General features: G+C 39.2%; 4 protein-coding genes across 7 annotated transcripts; 1 reads left to right on the top strand and 3 right to left on the bottom strand.

The window, feature by feature from the left end:
- Positions 1-1,247: 1,247 nt before the first annotated feature.
- LOC133728713 (zinc transporter 1-like) lies at positions 1,248-2,835 on the bottom strand. Its single transcript, XM_062156138.1, has 3 exons — positions 2,110-2,835; positions 1,846-1,995; positions 1,248-1,617 (listed from the first exon to the last, which is right to left on the bottom strand). The coding sequence occupies exons 1-3, from the start codon at positions 2,740-2,742 to the stop codon at positions 1,312-1,314; spliced, it is 1,089 nt and encodes a 362-aa protein (XP_062012122.1). The 5' UTR covers positions 2,743-2,835; the 3' UTR covers positions 1,248-1,311.
- Positions 2,836-7,217: 4,382 nt separating this feature from the next.
- Positions 7,218-8,009, bottom strand: LOC133731122 (uncharacterized). The gene has a single exon (XM_062158574.1). The coding sequence runs from the start codon at positions 8,007-8,009 to the stop codon at positions 7,218-7,220; it is 792 nt and encodes a 263-aa protein (XP_062014558.1).
- A 1,355-nt stretch (positions 8,010-9,364) lies between these two features.
- LOC133728714 (protein FAR1-RELATED SEQUENCE 5-like) lies at positions 9,365-13,577 on the top strand. Of its 4 annotated transcripts, XM_062156142.1 has the most exons (4): positions 9,365-9,810; positions 9,910-10,301; positions 10,686-10,805; positions 12,886-13,577. In XM_062156142.1, exons 2-4 carry the CDS (start codon positions 9,918-9,920, stop codon positions 12,919-12,921), a joined length of 540 nt encoding a protein of 179 aa, XP_062012126.1. In that variant the 5' UTR covers positions 9,365-9,810; positions 9,910-9,917; the 3' UTR covers positions 12,922-13,577. The 4 variants fall into 4 exon arrangements, with proteins under 4 accessions (XP_062012126.1, XP_062012124.1, XP_062012125.1 ...); XM_062156140.1 differs by having other exon boundaries at positions 9,910-10,805; XM_062156141.1 differs by lacking the exon at positions 12,886-13,577 and having other exon boundaries at positions 10,686-12,092.
- A 3,121-nt stretch (positions 13,578-16,698) lies between these two features.
- Positions 16,699-18,657, bottom strand: LOC133728715 (zinc transporter 1-like). Its single transcript, XM_062156143.1, has 4 exons — positions 18,518-18,657; positions 17,641-18,158; positions 17,378-17,527; positions 16,699-17,160 (listed from the first exon to the last, which is right to left on the bottom strand). The coding sequence occupies exons 1-4, from the start codon at positions 18,600-18,602 to the stop codon at positions 16,855-16,857; spliced, it is 1,059 nt and encodes a 352-aa protein (XP_062012127.1). The 5' UTR covers positions 18,603-18,657; the 3' UTR covers positions 16,699-16,854.
- Between the last annotated feature and the right edge of the window lie 1,074 nt (positions 18,658-19,731).

The following is a 19,731-nucleotide window of genomic DNA, read 5'->3' as shown; positions in this document are numbered from 1 at the left end:
AAAATCTGCTTACCGTGCGTCATTCTCTAATTCATCTAGTTATAGTCCTCTTATTTCTTCAGTGGATAGTGCATTCTGGAAGAAGGTGTGGAGTTTAAATACGCCAAATAAGGTCAAGATTCACTTTTGGAGAGTGTGTTTGGACATTTTGCCTTCTTTGGTTAAGCTGGAGTCAAGAAGGGTGCAGTTAGACTCTACCTTGTGTGTGTTGTGTGAATTACACAATGAGACTACTCTACACATTTGTAGAGACTGTCCTTTTACTCAATCGGTGTTGAAGTCCAATGCAATCTTTAGACAGGTTTGCTTTAGCCCCCAGACTGTAGGAGTTGGTTTGATGCAGTGGTTAAGCGTTTGTGCTGCAGAATTGTCATCAACCAACTTTGGGGAGTTGGTTTTTCTTCTTTTTGGGATTTGGAAAGAGAGGAATGAACGGGTTTGGAACCAGAAGAAGGGCGATGCGCGTGATGTAGTTCTGAGCAACATGGCCAGACTGCAGGAATTTCGGGTTCACAATATGCCACAAGGGAGGAACATAAATAGAGGAACAAGGGTGGTGAAGTGGACGGCACCTCCAGTAGGTTTTCTGAAACTTAATGTTGATGGGGCGTTTAATCATGTTACTCGAAAGGGTGGGCTAGGCTTTGTGATCCGAGATGCACTGGGGGTTATGTTGACTGGGGGGGCCTGCCCTCTAGGAGGCTTATTGTCACCGGAGCATGGGGAGGTCATGGCGTGCAAGAAAGCTATGGAGTTTGCAGTGAGCCATTCCTTCTCTCCGGTGATTTTGGAGACAGATGCTGTGGCAGTCCAAAGGCAGTTAAAGGAGACAGTGGGTAGTAATACTACGGTTTTGGGACGGATTTATGATGACCTGATCCTGTTGCTGGAATCAGAGACCTTTGTGGCAGTTACTCATGTAGGCAGAATGGGGAATAACGTAGCACACCAGTTAGCAGCACATGCTTGCTCTTTGACGCAGGACTGTTTTTATTTTTCTACACCTTCTTTTCTACTTGCTGCAGTTGCAGCTGAACTCTGTAGTATGTAAGATTTATCTTTTCAATAAAGGGCTGACTGTTACCCGCAAAAAAAAAAAAAAAAAAAAAAAATTGATGTGTAGGTAGAATTTTGGGGTGACCATGCTTGTAAAGGAAATCAGTATTCAATACACACACAAAAAAAAAAAAAATCAATTCATTAATAAAAAGAAAAAAGGAAATCGATACACAAAGATTCATCATATATAAATGAAGGCAATGAAAAAAAAAATTCACAGCAACTTATTTTACATACTAGCTGCTAAAAAATTCAAGCCCATTTTGCCAAGAGAGACATACAGCCAGTCCCTAGAAGAAGTGAGATATATGACCCCAATTGAATCCTCATATTTCCTTGCATTCTAGGGCTCATGAAATCTGCAGCAAGTAGGTCAACAAGAGCCATGTAAATTAAAATCCCAGCTGCAGCTGAATCCAAAGTCCCTTGAACAATTAGAGCAGTTGGGCTAGTCTCACTGTAAACGCTTGAAATTCCGGTACCAACTGCAATCCCAATGGGGGTTGTAAGGGAGAAAAATGCCGCCATTATGGCTGCAGACCCAGCCTTAAACTTCGCCTGCAAGCAACATCAGAAGTTCTATGCTTGTAAATGTCACAGCACTGATGGACATGTTTCAATGTGGTACAACATTTTGAACACGTTCTCCAACTTTCAGCACCATACAGTCATACACATGCATTGTACCAGAGAAAAATAAAATAGTCATGGTTTTCTTGTTAAAAAACAAACCACTCCAGCTTAGTCCATACATTGTACTACAGGCTGTAGTTAGTGTGATTATACCTGAGAGATGCAGCCACCAAGTCCGATGCCCTCAAAGAATTGATGGAAAGACAAAGCCACCAGGAGAGGCTTTATTGTATCTGGGTTTTGGGATGCACCCAATGTTATTCCAATTATAACTGAATGGACTAGAATCCCCAGCTCCAACACCTAGAACAAGCCCAAAACAATTTCACAAGAATATGAGGAACTTATTATGTACCCAAAAAAAATATATTAGCGAAATATTGCCAAGTATTTAACACAACAAAAAATGAACCTTACTTGTGAAATGACCCTATGCCTGATTAATTCTGATGATGATCTCAATTCTTCAGAGCCATGAGCGTTACTACCCTGTATGGCACCATGTGTATGAACAGTATGATGTACATGACCTGCATGACCATGATCATGACCAGCTATGCTCTCTACATCCATCGTCACCTGGGTTGACTTCAAGCTTGACCTTTTGTAGTACCCAGTTGCCACTGTATCAACCATCAATGTTCCGATGGCAGACATCATACACACAAAGCCTGTGAAAGGGAATCTGCCCCATGGATTTTCTTTTAGGCATGGTGAAGTCAAGGTCTCAAAGGCTTCAGGTAGTATGTGAATGAAGGCAGTCGCTAGAATCACCCCGGCCGCAAAGGCCTTGACAATGAAGAAGATATCGTTCTCGGGTCTTAGAGTTGGGATCTTCTTGCCTAGCAGCGGCAGACTTACCCCCAAAGCACCCGAAACAAGAATTGAAGCAATGGAGCCTAGCTTGTACTTTAGTGCTTCATCGTTGTTGGCCTGTATGTCTTCAGATTCACAGGTACACTCTCCAAATACTATTGCGGGGAATAGAAGAATTAGAATTGATGCCACTATCTTCAACATGTTCAAAGATGAAGCTTGAAGAATAAACATGATTTGAGAGAGGAGAGGGATGCGAGTAGCTTATAATAAAAGCTTTCTGGCTTTTGGGTCTTGAGTAGTTGCGGAGTTTATTCTTCTTATATATGGATTATGGGAAGAGGTAAATGTGCAGGAGAGTCACATTGGTTAGCGTAACAAGTGGAATCTACTACACATCATTGCACCATAACAAATGTAGAAATGGAAATTTTGGGTCTCAATCAGAATTTTGAATTTTCAAAAAAGAAACAAATTTTGTTCATGTGGCATTATAATATAGATTGGATGGCCTAAATTTCCAAAATGTCCAAAATGATTTTGTTTAAATGAAAAGTAATTTACCATAGGTACATGACCTCATGCATTGTGAAGATAAATGTGGCTGATTGAGCTAGGCTCATATGGATAGAAGGAAAACCGTACTCAATGATTCATTTTAAGTGTGTGGAATGGTACACGCGCGGGAAAATTTTAGTTCTCGTGTTATAAATTTTACATTTTATTTTTCATTAATATGTTTTTCAAATACGTGTTTTGTTTTATTACCTTTTCATTACAAAATGTGCTTGCTTATCACGTACAACTGTCACAATAATGTTTATTCCTCTACTACTGTCTATTTCGTGTTATATCTAAAGATTGGCCAAAGTCTCATCACATTATATATGGTCGGGTTGTTCCAATAATTCTACAATGAGGTAATCTAAAGAAGCATTTTTTTAGGGGGAAACAAGAAGAATATATAATATGAGGGTTTGAAATAGATTTTTCCCTGAACAGAGCTTAGAAAAGGTCTCGCATGCATTCAACTAAGTATGTTGAAAGTGAAGACAGAATGTCGTCATGCAAACACAGTAACCAAGGGAGTTTAGCTTAGATTGTATCGATTTAGAGCTCAGTTAGTTTAACCTAGTCAACTCAAAATGTCGATTTTATGTCCTCATACCTAACTGGATTATTGTGTGCAGATGAGCACAAATCTTGTGTCAGCTGTAGCATATGCGTGTTTAATTTAATACAACTGTTTTTCCATTTCAGGACCTAGCTAGCTAAGATAGGAGAACTTAAAATTTTGATTAATATAAAAAGTGTGTTTAATGACTTAAGAAAGTTTTTTTTTTGAGAGAAAGGAGGTCAGTCTTTATTGAGGAAAAGGAAAATTACAAATTACAAGCTTCAGCTGCTAAAGCAGCTTGTAAGAAGGAAGGTGCAGAAAAATAAAAAACCTCATTTGGAATTGAGGAGCAAGAAGCTGCCATAAGATGAGCCATCTTATTTGCACTCCTTTTGGTATGCACAACTTGCAAATTTGGGTTAGCAGCTAGAATAACCCCCAAGTCTTCATAAAGACGTCCCAACACTGATGTATTGACCCCAACATGACGTACCAACTGTTGCTGCACTAAGAGTGAATCAGTTTCAATCATAGCAGGCATAAAAGCCTGTTCAACCGCAAACTTCACAGCCTGCTTACAAGCTTCTACTTCTGCATGCTCTGGAGAGATCAAACCAACCAACGGCTTCCCACCACCGGCAAGCATAGTACCTTGCCAATCCCGTATAACAAAACCTCCACTTCCTGTCTTCGTAGCATGGTGAAAAGAGCCATCAACATTAATCTTAAACCAACCTATTGGAGGAGCTACCCAACGGGTCACCCTTACTCCTCTACTGCCAGTTCTACTCGATTTCATTGCATGAAACCTGAAATCTTGTAGCCTAGAAACTGTCCTGATCAACACATCATTAACGGAGCTAGCCTTGTCATCCCAAACACGACAATTGCGTTCTTTCCAAACACCCCATAGTAAATAAACTAACTCACCCAAACTTCCCAAAGAAAGTTCACTAGCACAAGCACATAACCATTCCAACAGATTGTGATGAGCAAAATGGGGGTTGTAACAAACCTGAGATACCACAGCATTGGTTTGCAGCAACTGCCTTGTGAAAACACAGTCTCGACAAAGGTGAAGAGTAGACTCCACTGCCAACGAACACAAAGGACAAAGCATGGACTCTAAATCAACCCTCTTTGAAGCAAGTCTCTCCAATGAAGGTAGAATATCATGACACACTCGCCAAATGTGTACCTTAGCAGAACTAGGTATATTCACCTGCCATAACTTCTTCCAAAACTTTACACCCACTGACAAATCAAAAGGCTTTCTAGAAGAAGACATAGAAAAAGAAAACCGATAAGCAGTCTTCACAGTAAACTTACCATGTTTTTCTAGTTTCCAAGTCACTCGATCATTCACCTCCCTTGAAGACAAAGGGATTGATAGTATCGCTGCAGCTTCTGCCAGTGGAAAAATGTCTCTAATCAAAGGAACATTCCACACACCAGTTTGACACATCAGCTCATTAACCAGAGTAATGTTTCCAGCTGCACTATTACCTTCTTGAGGCTTGCAATTCGGTACTCCAGGAATCCAAGCATCAGACCACACATTCACAGTGTCTCCCTTACCAACCTGTCAGTAAGTACCCTTTCTTAACAATTCACGAGTGCCAAATATGCTTCTCCAAGAGAAGGATGGAGAGGGATGGGGTTCCACATTCCAAAAAGAAGTTCGTGGGAAGTATCTAGCTTTAAAAATTCGTGCACACAAAGATTCCGGATTAGTAATCACTCGCCAAGCTTGTTTTGCTAACATAGCTGTATTAAATTCGGATAAACTGCGAAACCCTAAGCCCCCTTCCTCTTTAGGGTTACATAGGGCCTTCCACGTTTTCCAATGGATTTTTCTTTTATCAAGAGTACTCCCCCACCAGAATCTTACACACATTTGCTCCAAATCCTCGCAAAAATTCTTTGTCAATTGGAAGACACTCATTGCATAAGTGGGTAAAGCCTGTGCCACCACTCTAATTAAAATATCACGGCCTGCACCACTCAACAACTTCCCTTGCCAATTAGCCACCTTCTTGGCTAGATTCTCCTTAATATATTGAAAGGTAGCTGTTTTCTTCCTTCCAACGTAAGTAGGTAACCCTAAATATTTTTCATGTGAATCAACAACCTTCACACCCAACAAGCTAGCAACTGCCTCCTGCATAGGTTCTGCTACATTTTTACTAAAGACCACCGAGCTTTTATCAAAATTCACCAATTGTCCAGAAGCTCTCCCATAAGTTTCGATAACATCTTGTATTTGATAACAAGATTCCAACGAGGCAGAAGCATAGAGCATGCTGTCATCAGCAAATAATAAATGGCTTACCGAAGGAGCATCATCACAAATCTCAATCCCAGCCAATAAACCAGCATTCTGTTTCTGTTGGAGCAAAGCAGAAAATCCTTCGGCCCCAATAAGAAATAAATAAGGAGACAAAGGATCTCCTTGTCTCAACCCCCTGCTAGGAATCACAAGGCCGCGAGGTTTACCACGAAGCAAGAAAGAATATCTAACAGAGCAAACACATTGCATTACCATTTCAACCCATGCAGAATCAAAACCAAACCGCTCCATTACCTTTCTTAGAAAAGTCCATTCCATTCTGTCATAAGCTTTGCTTAGATCCAATTTCAAAGCCATCCAACCTTCATTCCCGTCCCTTTTGTTATGTACAAAATGAGCTAATTCATTTGCAACCAGAATATTGTCCGTGATCAATCTGCCGGGAACAAAGGCACTTTGAAAAGGTGATATCAGATCCGGCAAAATAACTTTCAACCTGTTAGCAATAACTTTCGAACAAATCTTGTATATAACGTTACACAACGCTATTGGTCTCAAATCAGACATATGTTCAGGATTGGATACCTTTGGAATTAGACAAATGTGAGTGAAGTTTATTTGCCTAAGTAGCTGACCTGACTGTAAAAAGCTCCGAACTGCTTCAGCGACATCTTCCCCAATGGCATCCCAGTAATGCTGAAAAAACAATGGAGGCATCCCATCAGGCCCAGGGGACTTAGTCGGATACATTTGAAAGAGAGCATCTCTGACTTCATCCAAAGAGTATTCAGCACACAGCCGTTCATTCATGTCCTGAGTCACACACGGTTGGATAGCTTCCAGTGTTGTATGCATCGCCTCCAAATCAATATCGGAAGCAGTGAACATAGAAGAAAAATAGGAGGTTATAACGCGCTCCATGCCTTCGTCATCCTCACACCATTCTCCAGTTTCATCAAACAACCCATTCAGAGTATTCTTCCTCCTCCTATTAGCTGCCTTCTTATGAAAGTAACCGGTATTTCGGTCACCTTCTTTTAGCCAGGTGACTTTGGACCGTTGCTTCCAAAATGTTTCCTCTTGAGAGAGTAAAGATTGTTGTTTCTCCATCAACAACTTCTTCTCAGCCAGAATAGGTTCAGTAATGGTAACATCAATTAGCTCATCCATTCTTGCCCTAATTCCCAACATTTGTTGTTGCCTCCCTTTAAATGTTCTTTTCTGCCATTTATCCAACGACAATCTTGTATGCATAATCTTCTTTGCAACTTGAAACATGGGTGGACCCGACACATCAGTTCTCTATGCTCCAGATACAACTTCATCACACTCACTATGCTGCAACCAGTAGGACTCAAATTTGAACCTGTGATGTCTCGGCCTTATGGGCAAAGGGATCGTACTAGCATGCAGCAATATAGGGACATGATCGGAGTCGCTAGGAGGAAGATGTTTCAATCTTGCAAATCCAAAAATGTCACACCAGGATTCTGTACACACTACTCTATCAAGACGTAGTTGGGTTTCCGAGTTCCACCATGTCGACTGCGGCCCTTGAAATCCCAAATCAAGCAGTTCACAATAACCTAAGGCTTCACGAAAACTTCTCATCTGTCGCTCGGCCCTAGCCGGACCATCCTTCTTCTCTCCATTGTTAAGGATCTCATTGAAATCTCCTATGACAACCCACGGCAAAGAGTCAAGGTCCCTCAGATCACGCAAAAGCTGCCATGACCGGTCCCTTTCGGATGTTCTGGAGAAACCGTAGAAACCCGTAAGGCGCCATCTAGGGTTCCCAGATCCTCCGTCAATCATGATATCGATGTGGTGAGGAGAAAAAGTACCAACCTGGACCTGCACATCCTCCGTCCAGAACATCCCCAGCCCGCCGGACTGACCATCACTCAAAACCTCCTTTGAGTGCGCAAACCCTAGCGCTGACCGGAGTGCAATAAAATCAGTCAAGCGTCTGATCTTGGTTTCACATAAAAAGATGATCTGAGGCCGGTTTTGAGAGATGAGATCTTTCAAAGCCCGAGTTGTAGTGTCGCTGCAGATCCCTCTGCAATTCCAGCTAAGTATTTCCATATCCATGGTAGAGCGAAACTTGCTTTCTAGAGAACTAGAAAGTAAACCCTAGCAGAGGCTAGGTCTGATTATTGACTGATGCTCAGTAAGAGCTAACAACCCTGATTCTCGTTAAAATTAGGTCATATTCTTTCCAATACTGGATCTAATTTATTGATTTCATTTCTCAAAATGTCAGTGCCCTCCTTTGGCTACGATGATATCTTGCTACCCATGACTTAAGAAAGTTAAGAGAAGTACTACCTATGAACTCTCTTTCTTTCTTTTTTTCTTTTTTTTTGTAGAGACTTAAATACTCATCTAGTATAGCGTGGTTCAAATAACGGACATTGAAAATCGATCCCAATATAAAGAATATCTAGAGTAGTAGATTAAGCAAGTCATGCATGCAATTTCTTCATCACTGCATTGGAGCCCACAAGCTGTGATATTGGCACCAGGTAATTAGTTAAAAACTTGTACATTTTTGTAGAATCGCTACCCTGTGGTTAAGACTTAAAACTCAATGATAGTTGATAAGAGCAAGTGCACCCGTAGTCAAGAAAAGGCAAAGTCGAGAAGTCGAGAATTCGACCAGTCAAGTTACTATTCACTGCCACTGGACATGGGTTTACACCCGTTGTTTTTCTTGCCCGGTCAACACTGTTCATTATTATATAATTTTAGGGGGGTCTCGAAAATTGACTTTTTACACATACATAATTTGGGAAAACTTCCTTCATGAAAGTTATAGAGATCGTCGATACGAGTTTGTGCATATGTGGAATGCAAAAATCGGAGTTCGTATGAATTAGTTATAAATTTTTGAAAATTTGAAAATTTTCTATAAATAGCAAAAATTTCTGGTCCTTTTTCATAAGGACAGATTTTTCTGCTTTTCTTCACTTTCACCCCTGAAACTCTCTCTTCTCTCTCCTCAGCCGAGCTGGCAGCCCTCACCCCCAGTCAAGAATTTAGTCATTTGCTTGCCCGTTTCTTTGGCCTTGGTCATGAAAAGGCAAGGCTTGCCTGGTCAAAGATGGACCGGTGGAAGCAACAAAATGACTTTGGCTGGTCAACACATCATCATTCCCCCAATTTGCCCGGGCAAAGTGCAACCGCTGCACTTGCTCTAACTCGTACAAATAGACTTATATGTTATGAAACTAAATGTCTATAAAAAAAATTTAAAAAAAAAATGTCTATAAAAATGTAAGGGAAGTGAAATTTGCACTCCCCAAATTGCAAATTGCACTCCTCATTAGTTTTTTAATAATATCTCCCCTCACATCTTTCTCTACTTTCCAAAATACCCTTGAGTCAGATTTTATTTTATTTTTTCTTTTTTGGTCTTTTCTTCCTTCTTTTCTCTCTCTCTCTTTTCCAAACCACGACAGAATTCTCTCTTTCTTCTCCAAACAAAGTTTTCTCTCTTTCTTCTCCAAACAAAGTCAAACTCTCTTCTCCACTGATTTCCAACCTCATCCATTCATCTTTCCAAACCAGGTCACAATCCAACTTTTCTCTTTACTATATCACTATAGATCTACTCTAATTTCATGTTTAATTTTTCTTTTCTCTCCTGCATTTCAATCGTTGTTACTGTTCCTTTTCTTTTGGCTCATGAAGATATCACAAGTTTCTTTCTTCATAGCACAAATTTATTTCTTTATGATTTGTGGGTAATATGTTTTCTGATAAATTGAGAAATTTCGAGTCTTTATTGCTTTCGGGATCTTTTTGAAATTTGGAGATTGAAAAAGATTCCATCTTTATGCCCAAAATCAGCTGCTGGAAGAAGAGCCCCTAGATTCTCTGTCTTCAGATGGTATGGAAGATCCCATTCTCAATGGTATTATTTTGAGCTATCACTGTCATTATTTTTAGAGATTCTAATTATTTTGTTTTTTCCTTGATTTACTTGAAGGCTCCTCTATGATTGATGCTTCTGATGAATTCCTGTCATTATCGACTAAACTTTTTGAAAACCGAGAAGACCTCATTAGTGATGTTCGTAAGATTGGGTTGTTGCAAGGCTATGTTATGGTAATCAAAATATCTAAAGACAATAGTTATGTGGTTATGGGTTGTGATAGAGGTGGTTGTTATCGAACCTACTCTACACTTGAGGACAAGAAAAAGAATTCAGTTTCTCGTTGGATAAATTGTCCATTTAAAATTCTGGGAAGAAGGACAGCAGAAGGGTTGTGGAAGGTCGAGATAAGTAGCTTGTTACATAACCATGAGCCTTCCACTGACATGGCTGGACATCCATGTTGTCGTCGATTTGCTGAAGAGGAAGCCTTACAAGTTAAACAAGTGAGTAGAGCTGGCATAAAACCACGTCAAATACTCTCTTCGCTTCGACAAAAGAATCCTGGTCTTCTAGCTATTTCCAGAAATATATATAGCAAGATAGCTCAATTTAGGAGGGAGAGTCTAGGTGGCCGTTCAATTATTCAAGCATTATTAGATGAGCTTGGTGATGCTGGTTTTTCTCATAATGTCAAATATGATCACTGTGGTCATTTGACTCATCTGTTCTTTGCTCATCCCACTTCCATTGAGTTGACTAAAAGCTACTCTAATGTCTTTGTGATGGATTGTACTTATAAGACAAATAAGTACAAGATGCCATTACTTGAGATTGTAGGAGTGTCAAGCTTCAATAAATCATTTTATTCGTGTTTTGTTTTCATGCAGAAAGAGGAACAACAAGATTATCAGTGGGCTCTTGAAATGTTCAGTAAGTTGGTGGGAGCTGATAATCATCTAGTGGCGATTATAACTGATAGGGAGTTGGCATTAATGAAGGCAATACAGGTTGTGTTTCCGATGACTCCTAATCTTTTATGCATATGGCATATTGAAAAAAATATTCTTGCACGTTGTAAGGGTCAGTTTAAGGAAGATTCATATTGGGTTTCTTTTATGTCTTCTTGGACTGCACTAGTAAAGTCTTGGGAAGTGTCAACGTTCAATGAAGCTTGGAACTATTTTCAAATTGAGTACTGTTAACGTTAGTGATCCGAGGGATCTCTAGTTAGCTTAAGTGAGAGAGAGAAAGAGAGAGTGACACGAGATGTATAGTGGTTCATTTCCCGCCTTAGCGGGAAACTACGTCCACTTGAATGTTTAACTAGTATGTTCGGGCCTTGCGGCCCAAAGGGATTACAAAAGATGTAATGGGATCGGTTGTAATGGAATGGACTTGTGTTTAAGTGGGAGGAGGCATTCCTTTTATAGGTGAAGGAGTGCTCTTCCTTTACATGGTTTTCGATGTGGGACAAGCAAAGATAACTATTCTAGTGTAGAAAGCCTAGTTTGTGGAGGCAACTTGGCAAGGCCGGAAAGGTGGCTTCCCGGCGGCGGATTTGCGACTTCCGGATACCGTAGCGTAGCTTGAACATAGGGCTACAAGATGCAAGTAGCGGTTGGGCCTCACCATGGCTTGTGGGTGTCCCAAATAGGGTGTTAATTATGCTTGGTGATGTAGAGAACAAGCTTGCCAATGTAGGTATAAACAAGTACAAAGACTATGCGTCAGTTTTGACTTACATTGGCAATACTTGGATTCCATGGAAAGAAAGGTTTGTATTTGCATGGAACTTCACATTTTGGTAATAATGTTACTTCTAGAGCAGAAGGTGCACATGGAACCTTAAAGAAATATCTTCAAGTTTCTACTGGTGGTCTACGTGAAGTGAATGACAATATTTGTCTTGCTATTCAAAATCAGTTTCAGGAAATTAAAACTCAACTTGCAAGTGAAAAGATTCGTGTTCCTCAAAAGCTTTGCATCCCTTTCTTTAAAGAGTTGATTAATAAGGTATCTTTCTATGCTTTGTTTGAGTTACAAAAGCAATATTTGTTGGCAAATACCAAAGACTATTCATCTCAATGCAAGGGGCAGTTTTCCAAAAGCATGGGTCTCCCCCATGTGTGCACATGATTAAGGAGATGAACATTGAAGTGTTGTCTATAAATCTGATTCATAAGCAATGGAGGATTGACACAAGATCTTTCGGTAATGATCATCATGCAAGCTTGGATCATCAAGATCCATTTAGTAGTCTTGTATCTGAGATTAAAGAGAAGTATGAAAAACAGCCACTTATGCAAAAAGAAAACACCATAAGACAACTTTCTCAGATTCTTGGTGCATCTTGTCCTTTAATTTTTGAGTCTACTCTTCAACCTCACAAAGGTTGTTCGGTAGGATCAAATAAAAGAAAGGAAACTAGCTCTACAAAGCGGGAACCTTCATATTTTGAGGTAGTGGAGAAGGCACCTCGAAAATGTAGGGGCTGCGGCAATATCGGCCATTATCGTAACAAGTGTCCATCACTAGGAACACAGTGAGATAACTCCAAGCTTCTTTTGGGTTAGTCAGAATTTTTTGTTTACTTTCTTTCGTTCTTTTGGTTGATGCATTCTGTTTTTTAATATGCAATCTGTGTTAGTGGTAGTCATATATATTTTGTTCTACACATTGTTGTACTATTCTGGTAAGATCTAAGAGATGGATGCTTTCTGGTATGAATAGATTCTTTGAACTTGATCTTGTCTTTTTATGGGGTTAGGCAAACTGAATTTTGTGAATTACTTTCAAGTGGATGCTTTTCTGTTGAGTGGATGGAGCATGGAACATGTTGATGACTTGATAAGAAGACTGTGCTGTAGATTGTAGTATGCTTGTGAAACACATGTTGCTTTTGTTTTCAAACCACGTATAAGAAGTTTGCAGATGGCATATAGGAAGTTTGCAAATTGCAAATGGCATATAGGAAGTTTGCAGATTGTGAAACACGTGATATAATAAACTATGTAGTTAATCTTGATCACCTTGTGATATAGTAATTGGTGGTATTTTTGACAGTCTGCATTTTGTTTCTTTGTGCAGAGAGCAAGAAATTTTTTGAAGTGTGTCTCTCTTTGAAGTGTGTCTCTCTTTAAGGAAGAGCTTAAAGAAGAAAGTCATATTATTTTAGGGGGCTCTCTTCAATGTACTTGGTCCAGAGGATTTTTTTGCAGCATTCCATGGACTGTGTTAGGGGACATATTAGTTGGTATTTGGTAGATGTTATTAATAGGGGATTTGAATCAGTTGGCGTAGCTTCAACAATGCAACTTTATGTTCATTGTAGATTTGATTGAATGAGTTGTATTGAGATTATGATTGGGGCTTATGCATTTGTTTTTTATCATTGGCCAACACAGGACCTCAAAACTGGGAATTTTTGTCCTGAGACAAGATAACGAAATTAGCACTACACCAGAACCATTATTCTTTTTTTGGTCTGATGAACCATTATTCATAAAGGAAGACAAGCATACACATACTAATAATGACAGATGTTTGGAAAGAGAAAAGTTGGATTGTGACCTGGTTTGGAAAGATGAATGGATGAGGTTGGAAAGGTTTCAGTGGAGAAGAGAGTTTGACATTGTTTGGAGAAGAAAGAGAGAATTTTGTCGTGGTTTGGAAAAGAGAAAGAGAGAAAGTGGGGGGAGAGAGAAAAGAAGGAAGAAAAGACCAAAAAAAATAAAAATAAATAAAATCTGACTCAAGGGTATTTTGGGAAGTAGAGAAAGATGTGAGGGGAGATATTATTAAAAAACTGATGGGGAGTGCAATTTGCAATTTGGGGAGTGCAAATTTCACTTCCCAAAGGTAATTACATGTAAACTCAACCTCTTATAGTAAGTGATTTAAAAATTCAGAAAGCAGCAGAGGAAAACTCGAAGAAAATCCTAGAGAAAAACTTTGAGTGAAAAGAAGTCGATCATGCTTGTCTGGCTGCGTCTTGGCACTGACAATGGCTTATGGCATCGCCAGTGTGTGTTGAATGTGGCCGGACGGGGTGATGGTGTAGGTGATCGGTGATTGGTGATTGGGGCTGAATAGGGTCCTTATGCAATTGTTTCGGTTGGAGGCAGTGTCAACACAGGCAGAGAGTTCACGGCAGATAGTGGAGTCTGATGGATTCGTTCGGATCTCGCCGCAAGCACCAGTTGTGTGGCTGGGGTTCACACTTGTTCTTGTGGGTTGATCTGTGGTTGGATCCAATCAAATCTTGTCGTAAACCCTTTGGAGAGGGATTGTGGACCGAATTCGGTGCATAAAGTGGAGGACGGTGGAGAGTGGTTGCGGACTGGATTCGGTGCGTATAGTGGAGGGAGGTTTGGGGTGCTGATCGACGATGTTGTTTCGACGATGGTCGGGATTTGCAAGTGGCGGCTTGATGGGCTTAAAGGCGCGATGGTGGTGGCTGAGTTGTCTATGCAACACATGTCGTGGGTTGGGTTCAATGGTTGGACCTGGCCTTAGTCTGGTGGTGGGCCTGGTCTGGGCCTAGGGTTTTACTCTAGGTCCAAGATGGTTTATTTTTTATGTTCAAGTTATTAGTGACCATTTTGTTTTCTTGTTAGTAGTTGAGTTAATAAGTTGCTACCTTTTTTTGGTAGGACGATGTGGGCTTAGTCCCAGTCTATGCACCTTGTGTGCCTGTCTGCTCTAGGTAGGCGCGAGTTCAGTGCTTGGTCAAATGGTCGCATCCTCCTAGTGATAGAGTGAAACTAAGTGGCACTGGATTTATACTTCAGTAACAACATAGTGGGAAAGCTGTGCTATTTGTAATGATGTTTCTCTATAGCCTTTCCTGTATGTCACCGCAATTAATTGTAAAGCGAATGGAGTAGCTAGTAGAGCACTCTTCGCTAATTAGTACTTGTTAGAATACATTCTTTTAGTTTAGACTATTATTATTATTTCAAGAAGTTCTCTTGATGCACATTGTAATTTGGGATATAGGTATCATATCCCACATACGTATTCTGCGGTTTCATTAATCAAAGTTTGAGGACAGCTGCACCAGCTCTTATTCAAAAAAAACTTATATTGCAATATCAAAGTCATCACAAAATGATAAGGTAAAAAGTAAAATAAGACTTGGGTTTGATGATAATAGACTTTTATGCAGTCTCGTTTGATTGCTTTTAGTAGGACGAGCTTATGCCCATGTAGTGAATAGAGCTTCTACCAGGAGGTACGTTGAGCATAGAAATAAATTAAATGCTTGTCTGCACGTTTAACTATTTAATACAACTCTTCATCAAATACATTTAATGCGCGTCCTAGTAAGCTGTAATCTGTTGGTTGTTTGGATTATCATGGAGGTCATAGAAACCTTCTAGTGATAGAATTCAAAACTTCATCAATTAATATTCCATTGCAATATAGTATTACAAAAGAAATTATATAAAATGTTATAAAATAAGTCCAAGATTTCCAAGTTGAGAATGTTGAACCAGATTTGTTCAAAAAAAAAAATGTCAAACCAGATAGTTGAAAACTAGATTTGGGAAGGTTTTGATTTGGCCCCCTTCCCTTCTTCTATTTTTTCTTATTCTATTTATTAATAAAATTTAAATAAAGGACAGGCGGCGGTTTCCTGGTTGTGGTGGCACCCTTTCTTTTAAGATTGTGAATGGGCGCTTGACGTCCTAAATCGATCATCATAGAGAAGCTAATTAATATTGTCGAATCTATGTTCTTAAAAAATAAACAAAAAGGTAGTTGAAAACTAGAAATTTTGAAATCTTTAGATAAAATTGACTCAGTGCAAATGAGTAGTATTTGTAACAGATCATGTCAATTGTAATAGCTAAAAATTATTAACTAGATTGGCTCATATTCTTCTTCATATAATAATATGACTGAATCTTCTCACTTGTTTGGGTTCCAAATCTTTTTAGGGCATTTCCAACCCCCTTAGTTAAAAGTCATACCCATTTCAGAATTTGTCATTCGTATTCATTCAGATTTTGCATCTCCAACCCTTTTAGTTAAAAGCCATACCCATTTCAGAATTTTAATTATCTTACACAATAATTTAACTGCAATATGAATTTGTGTATCATATATTAATATTTTATATAATATATCGTCATAATAAAATATTTTTCTGATTTTTCAGAAAATTTTCTTTTGTTTTTTCATGTAGTTTACGTTTAAAAATATGTTACTTTATCCTCAAGCTAGAGGAAAGTCCACAACCTAACCCCTAAAGGGAGAGAGCGGCGGGAGCTTCTCTTTCTATGACCGGCTTCATCTGCAAATTCGTGCTCGTCTGGCGGCGCACGATGTCGAGCGGGCCTCTCTTTCGGGTTTGTGATCAATATATTGGCTTTTTACCTTGATTCAGAATATATATATATATATATATGTGTGTGTGTGTGTGTGTATGTGTGTGTGTGTGTGTGTGTTACTTTATTATTAGCCGTTGAATCTCATTAGCCATCGCATTTTTTGGCCATCAGATTAGAAATTAAGTAATTATATAGTTACATTTTGTTTTTTTGTACCAATTCATCTGAGCCTATTGAACTAAATCAATGTGGAGTGAATTTCGGCCCTTCATTGTGTAGTTGCCATTTGGGCCTACCACGTGTCCCATTGAGCCAATATGGCTTTCGTCCTCCGTTTTTTAGTTGAAATGACTCAAGTTTTGACTCAAGAGCCATTTTGGCTCTACAATTATATGTGTTGGAGCAGTTGGAAAATAGCTAGGGTAGCCATTTTGGCTTTTGACTAAAGGGTTGGAATTGCCCTTACAAAATAAATGAAAATGTTGATATGAGTAAATCTATCTTGATTTGATTTTCGAAATTTGAGCTAGAAAAACAAAGATAAAAGATGTGTAGGTACGTAGAATTTTTGGGGTGTCCGTGCTTGTAAAGGAAATCAATACATGAAAAAATCAAACTCATTTACAAAGATAAGGAAATCAATACACAAAGATTCAAAATAAATGAAGGCAATGGAGAAAAAAAATTTCACAGCAACCTAATATGATAGCTGCTAAAAAATTCAAGCCCATTTTGCCAAGAGAGACATACAGCCAGTCCCTAGAAGAAGCGAGATATATGACCCCAATTGAATCCTCAGATTTCCTTGCATTCTAGGGCTCATGAAATCTGCTGCAAGTAGGTCAACAAGAGCCATGTAAATTAAAATTCCAGCTGCAGCTGAATTCAAAGTCCCTTGAACAATTAGAGCAGTTGGGCTAGTCTCACTGTAAACATTTGATATTCCGATACCAATTGCAATTCCAATAGGGGTTGTGAGGGAGAAAAATGCCGCCATTATGGCTTCAGACAGAGACTTGAACTGCGCCTGCAAGCAACATCAGAAGTTCTATGCTCGTAAGTGTCACAGCACAGACGGATATGCATGTTTCAATGTGGTACAACATTTTGAACACATTCTCTAACTTTCAGCACCATACACATTGTACCAGGGAAAAATTAAAATAGCCAAAACAAACCACTCCGGCCAGCTTAGTCCATACATTGTAGTATTGTACTACAGGCTGTAGCTATGGTGATTATACCTGAGAGATGCAGCCACCAACACTAATGCCCTCAAAGAACTGGTGGAAAGACAAAGCCACCAGGAGAGGCTTTATTGTATCTGTGTCTTGGGATGCACCCACTGATATTCCAATTATAACTGAATGGACTAGAATTCCCAGCTCCAACACCTAGAACATGCCTCAGACATTTCACAAGAATATGAGGGGAACTTATTATATGCCCAAGACAATATTAGGGAAATATTGCCAAGTGTTTAACACAACAAAAAAATGAACCTTACTTGCGCAATGACCTTGTGCTTGAATAATTTTGATGATGATCTCAATTCTTCAGAGTCATGAGCATTACTACCCTGTGTGGCACCATGACCAACTCTGCTCTCTTCATCCATTCTCACCTGGGATGACTTCAAGCTTGACCTTTTGTAGTACCCAGTTGCCATTGCATCAACCATCAATGTTCCGATGGCAGACATCATGCAAAGAAAGCCTGTGAAAGGGAATCTGCCCCACGGATTTTCATTTAGGCATGGTGAAGTCAAGGTCGTAAAGGCCTCAGGTAGTACGTGAATGAAGGCAGTCGCTAGAATCACCCCTGCCGCAAAAGCCTTGACAATGAAGAAGATATCGTTCTCTGGTCTTAGCATGAGTGTCTTCTTGCCTAGCAGTGGCAGACTCACCCCCAAAGCACCAAAAACAAGAATTGAAGCAATGGAGCCTAGCTTGTACTTTACTGCTTCATCATTGTGTTCGTGTGTGTGTTCAGATTCACAGGCATGGCCGGTCCTGTGTGTGTGGCCTGCGAATATAAATTGATATAAGTGTCCAAATAATTTTTTTGGGTAATTATACTTTATTCATATTCCTTTATTCTAAGGATTTTGAATAGATTATAAAAGATGAAGAAAAGTTCAATGTAAAAAATATTCTATTCCAGAAACTGAAACTGGGTTTCAAACCTTGGTTAGGTGAAGAAAACAACACAAAAGGTGCCCATAACCACTGGACCAATGTTTCGCTTCACAATTGTATTTTCAAAAAATAAAAATATAAAAACCTTTGAGTAAGTAGATAAATCAGAAGTCTCCAGGAACTGGTGGTCTGAGGCCGCTGCCTCACATGGCAACCCTCAGATTCGTTCCTGTCAGGTACACTCACCAAATACTAAAGTGGGGAATAGAAGAATTAGAATTAATGCCACTATCTTCAACATGTTCCAAGATGAAGCTTGAAGAATAAACATGATTTGAGAGAGGAGAGGGAAAAGAGTAGCTTATACTAAAAGCTTTCTGGCTTTTTTGGGTGTTTGAGAAGTTGGGGAGGTTATTCCTCTTATATATGGGAAGAGGTAAACGTGCAGGAGAATCTAGTACGTACACATCATTGCGCCAAAACAAATGCAGAAATGGAACTTTTGGGTCAATCATAATTTTTTCAAAATATCCCAAATGACCGGTTATGAGGTCATCTGAAGAAGCATTTTTTAGGGGGAAACTGCAAGAAGAATATATATGTAAATAATATGAGGATTTGAAATAGGGTTTCTTCTGAACAGAGCTTAGAAAAGGTCTCACATCATTCAAGCAACAATGTTGAAAGTGAAAATGTTGTCATGCAAACACAGTAAACAAGGGAGTTTAGCTTAGATTGCATCTAGTCAAATCAAACATGTCGATTTATGTCCTCATAACTAATTGCCTTATTATTCTCGTCGAAATAAAAACTAAATGGATTATTGTGTGGAGATGAGCACACATCTTGTGTCAGCTTATTGTAGCATAACCATATTAATTGTTTAATACAACGTACTGTTCATCCATTTTCAGGATCTGACCAGCTAAAATAGGAGAAGTACTTAGAAACTCGATTAATATAAAAAGTGTACTTAATGACGACTCAAGTGAAGTACATCATTTAATATAGAAGCGTGTTTCAAATAATGGACATTGAAAATCCCAACATATATAAAAAATGAGAAATTCTTAGGTAGGGCAAACGTACGTAGTATGCTCAGTCAATCACGTCTCTCTATTTTTTAATTGTATTCCAAAACAACACATGTTTAATTATAATGAAATACCCAAAACACTCCCCTGCATAGACAATAATTAATTGGCTGGGCGTATCGCCACGTGGCGCGCCAGCCCTACCTAAGAATCTCTCATAAAAAAATGGTAAAGTAGTAAATTGAGCAAGTCATTTTCTTCATAACTGCATTGAAGCCCACAAACTGTGATCTTTGCCACCACATAATTACTTCTTCTTTTTTTAATTTTAGACGATAATGTAACTCCTCACCCCACTCTGATGTCAGTGAGATTTGAACTCATGACCTCCATGGTGTTAGTTTGGCTAGCTAACCAACATGTCAT

The sequence above is a fragment of the Rosa rugosa genome, chromosome 2, assembly GCF_958449725.1.
Source record: "Rosa rugosa chromosome 2, drRosRugo1.1, whole genome shotgun sequence".
NCBI lineage: Eukaryota > Viridiplantae > Streptophyta > Magnoliopsida > Rosales > Rosaceae > Rosa > Rosa rugosa.
This window is presented reverse-complemented; position numbering and strand designations above follow the sequence as displayed.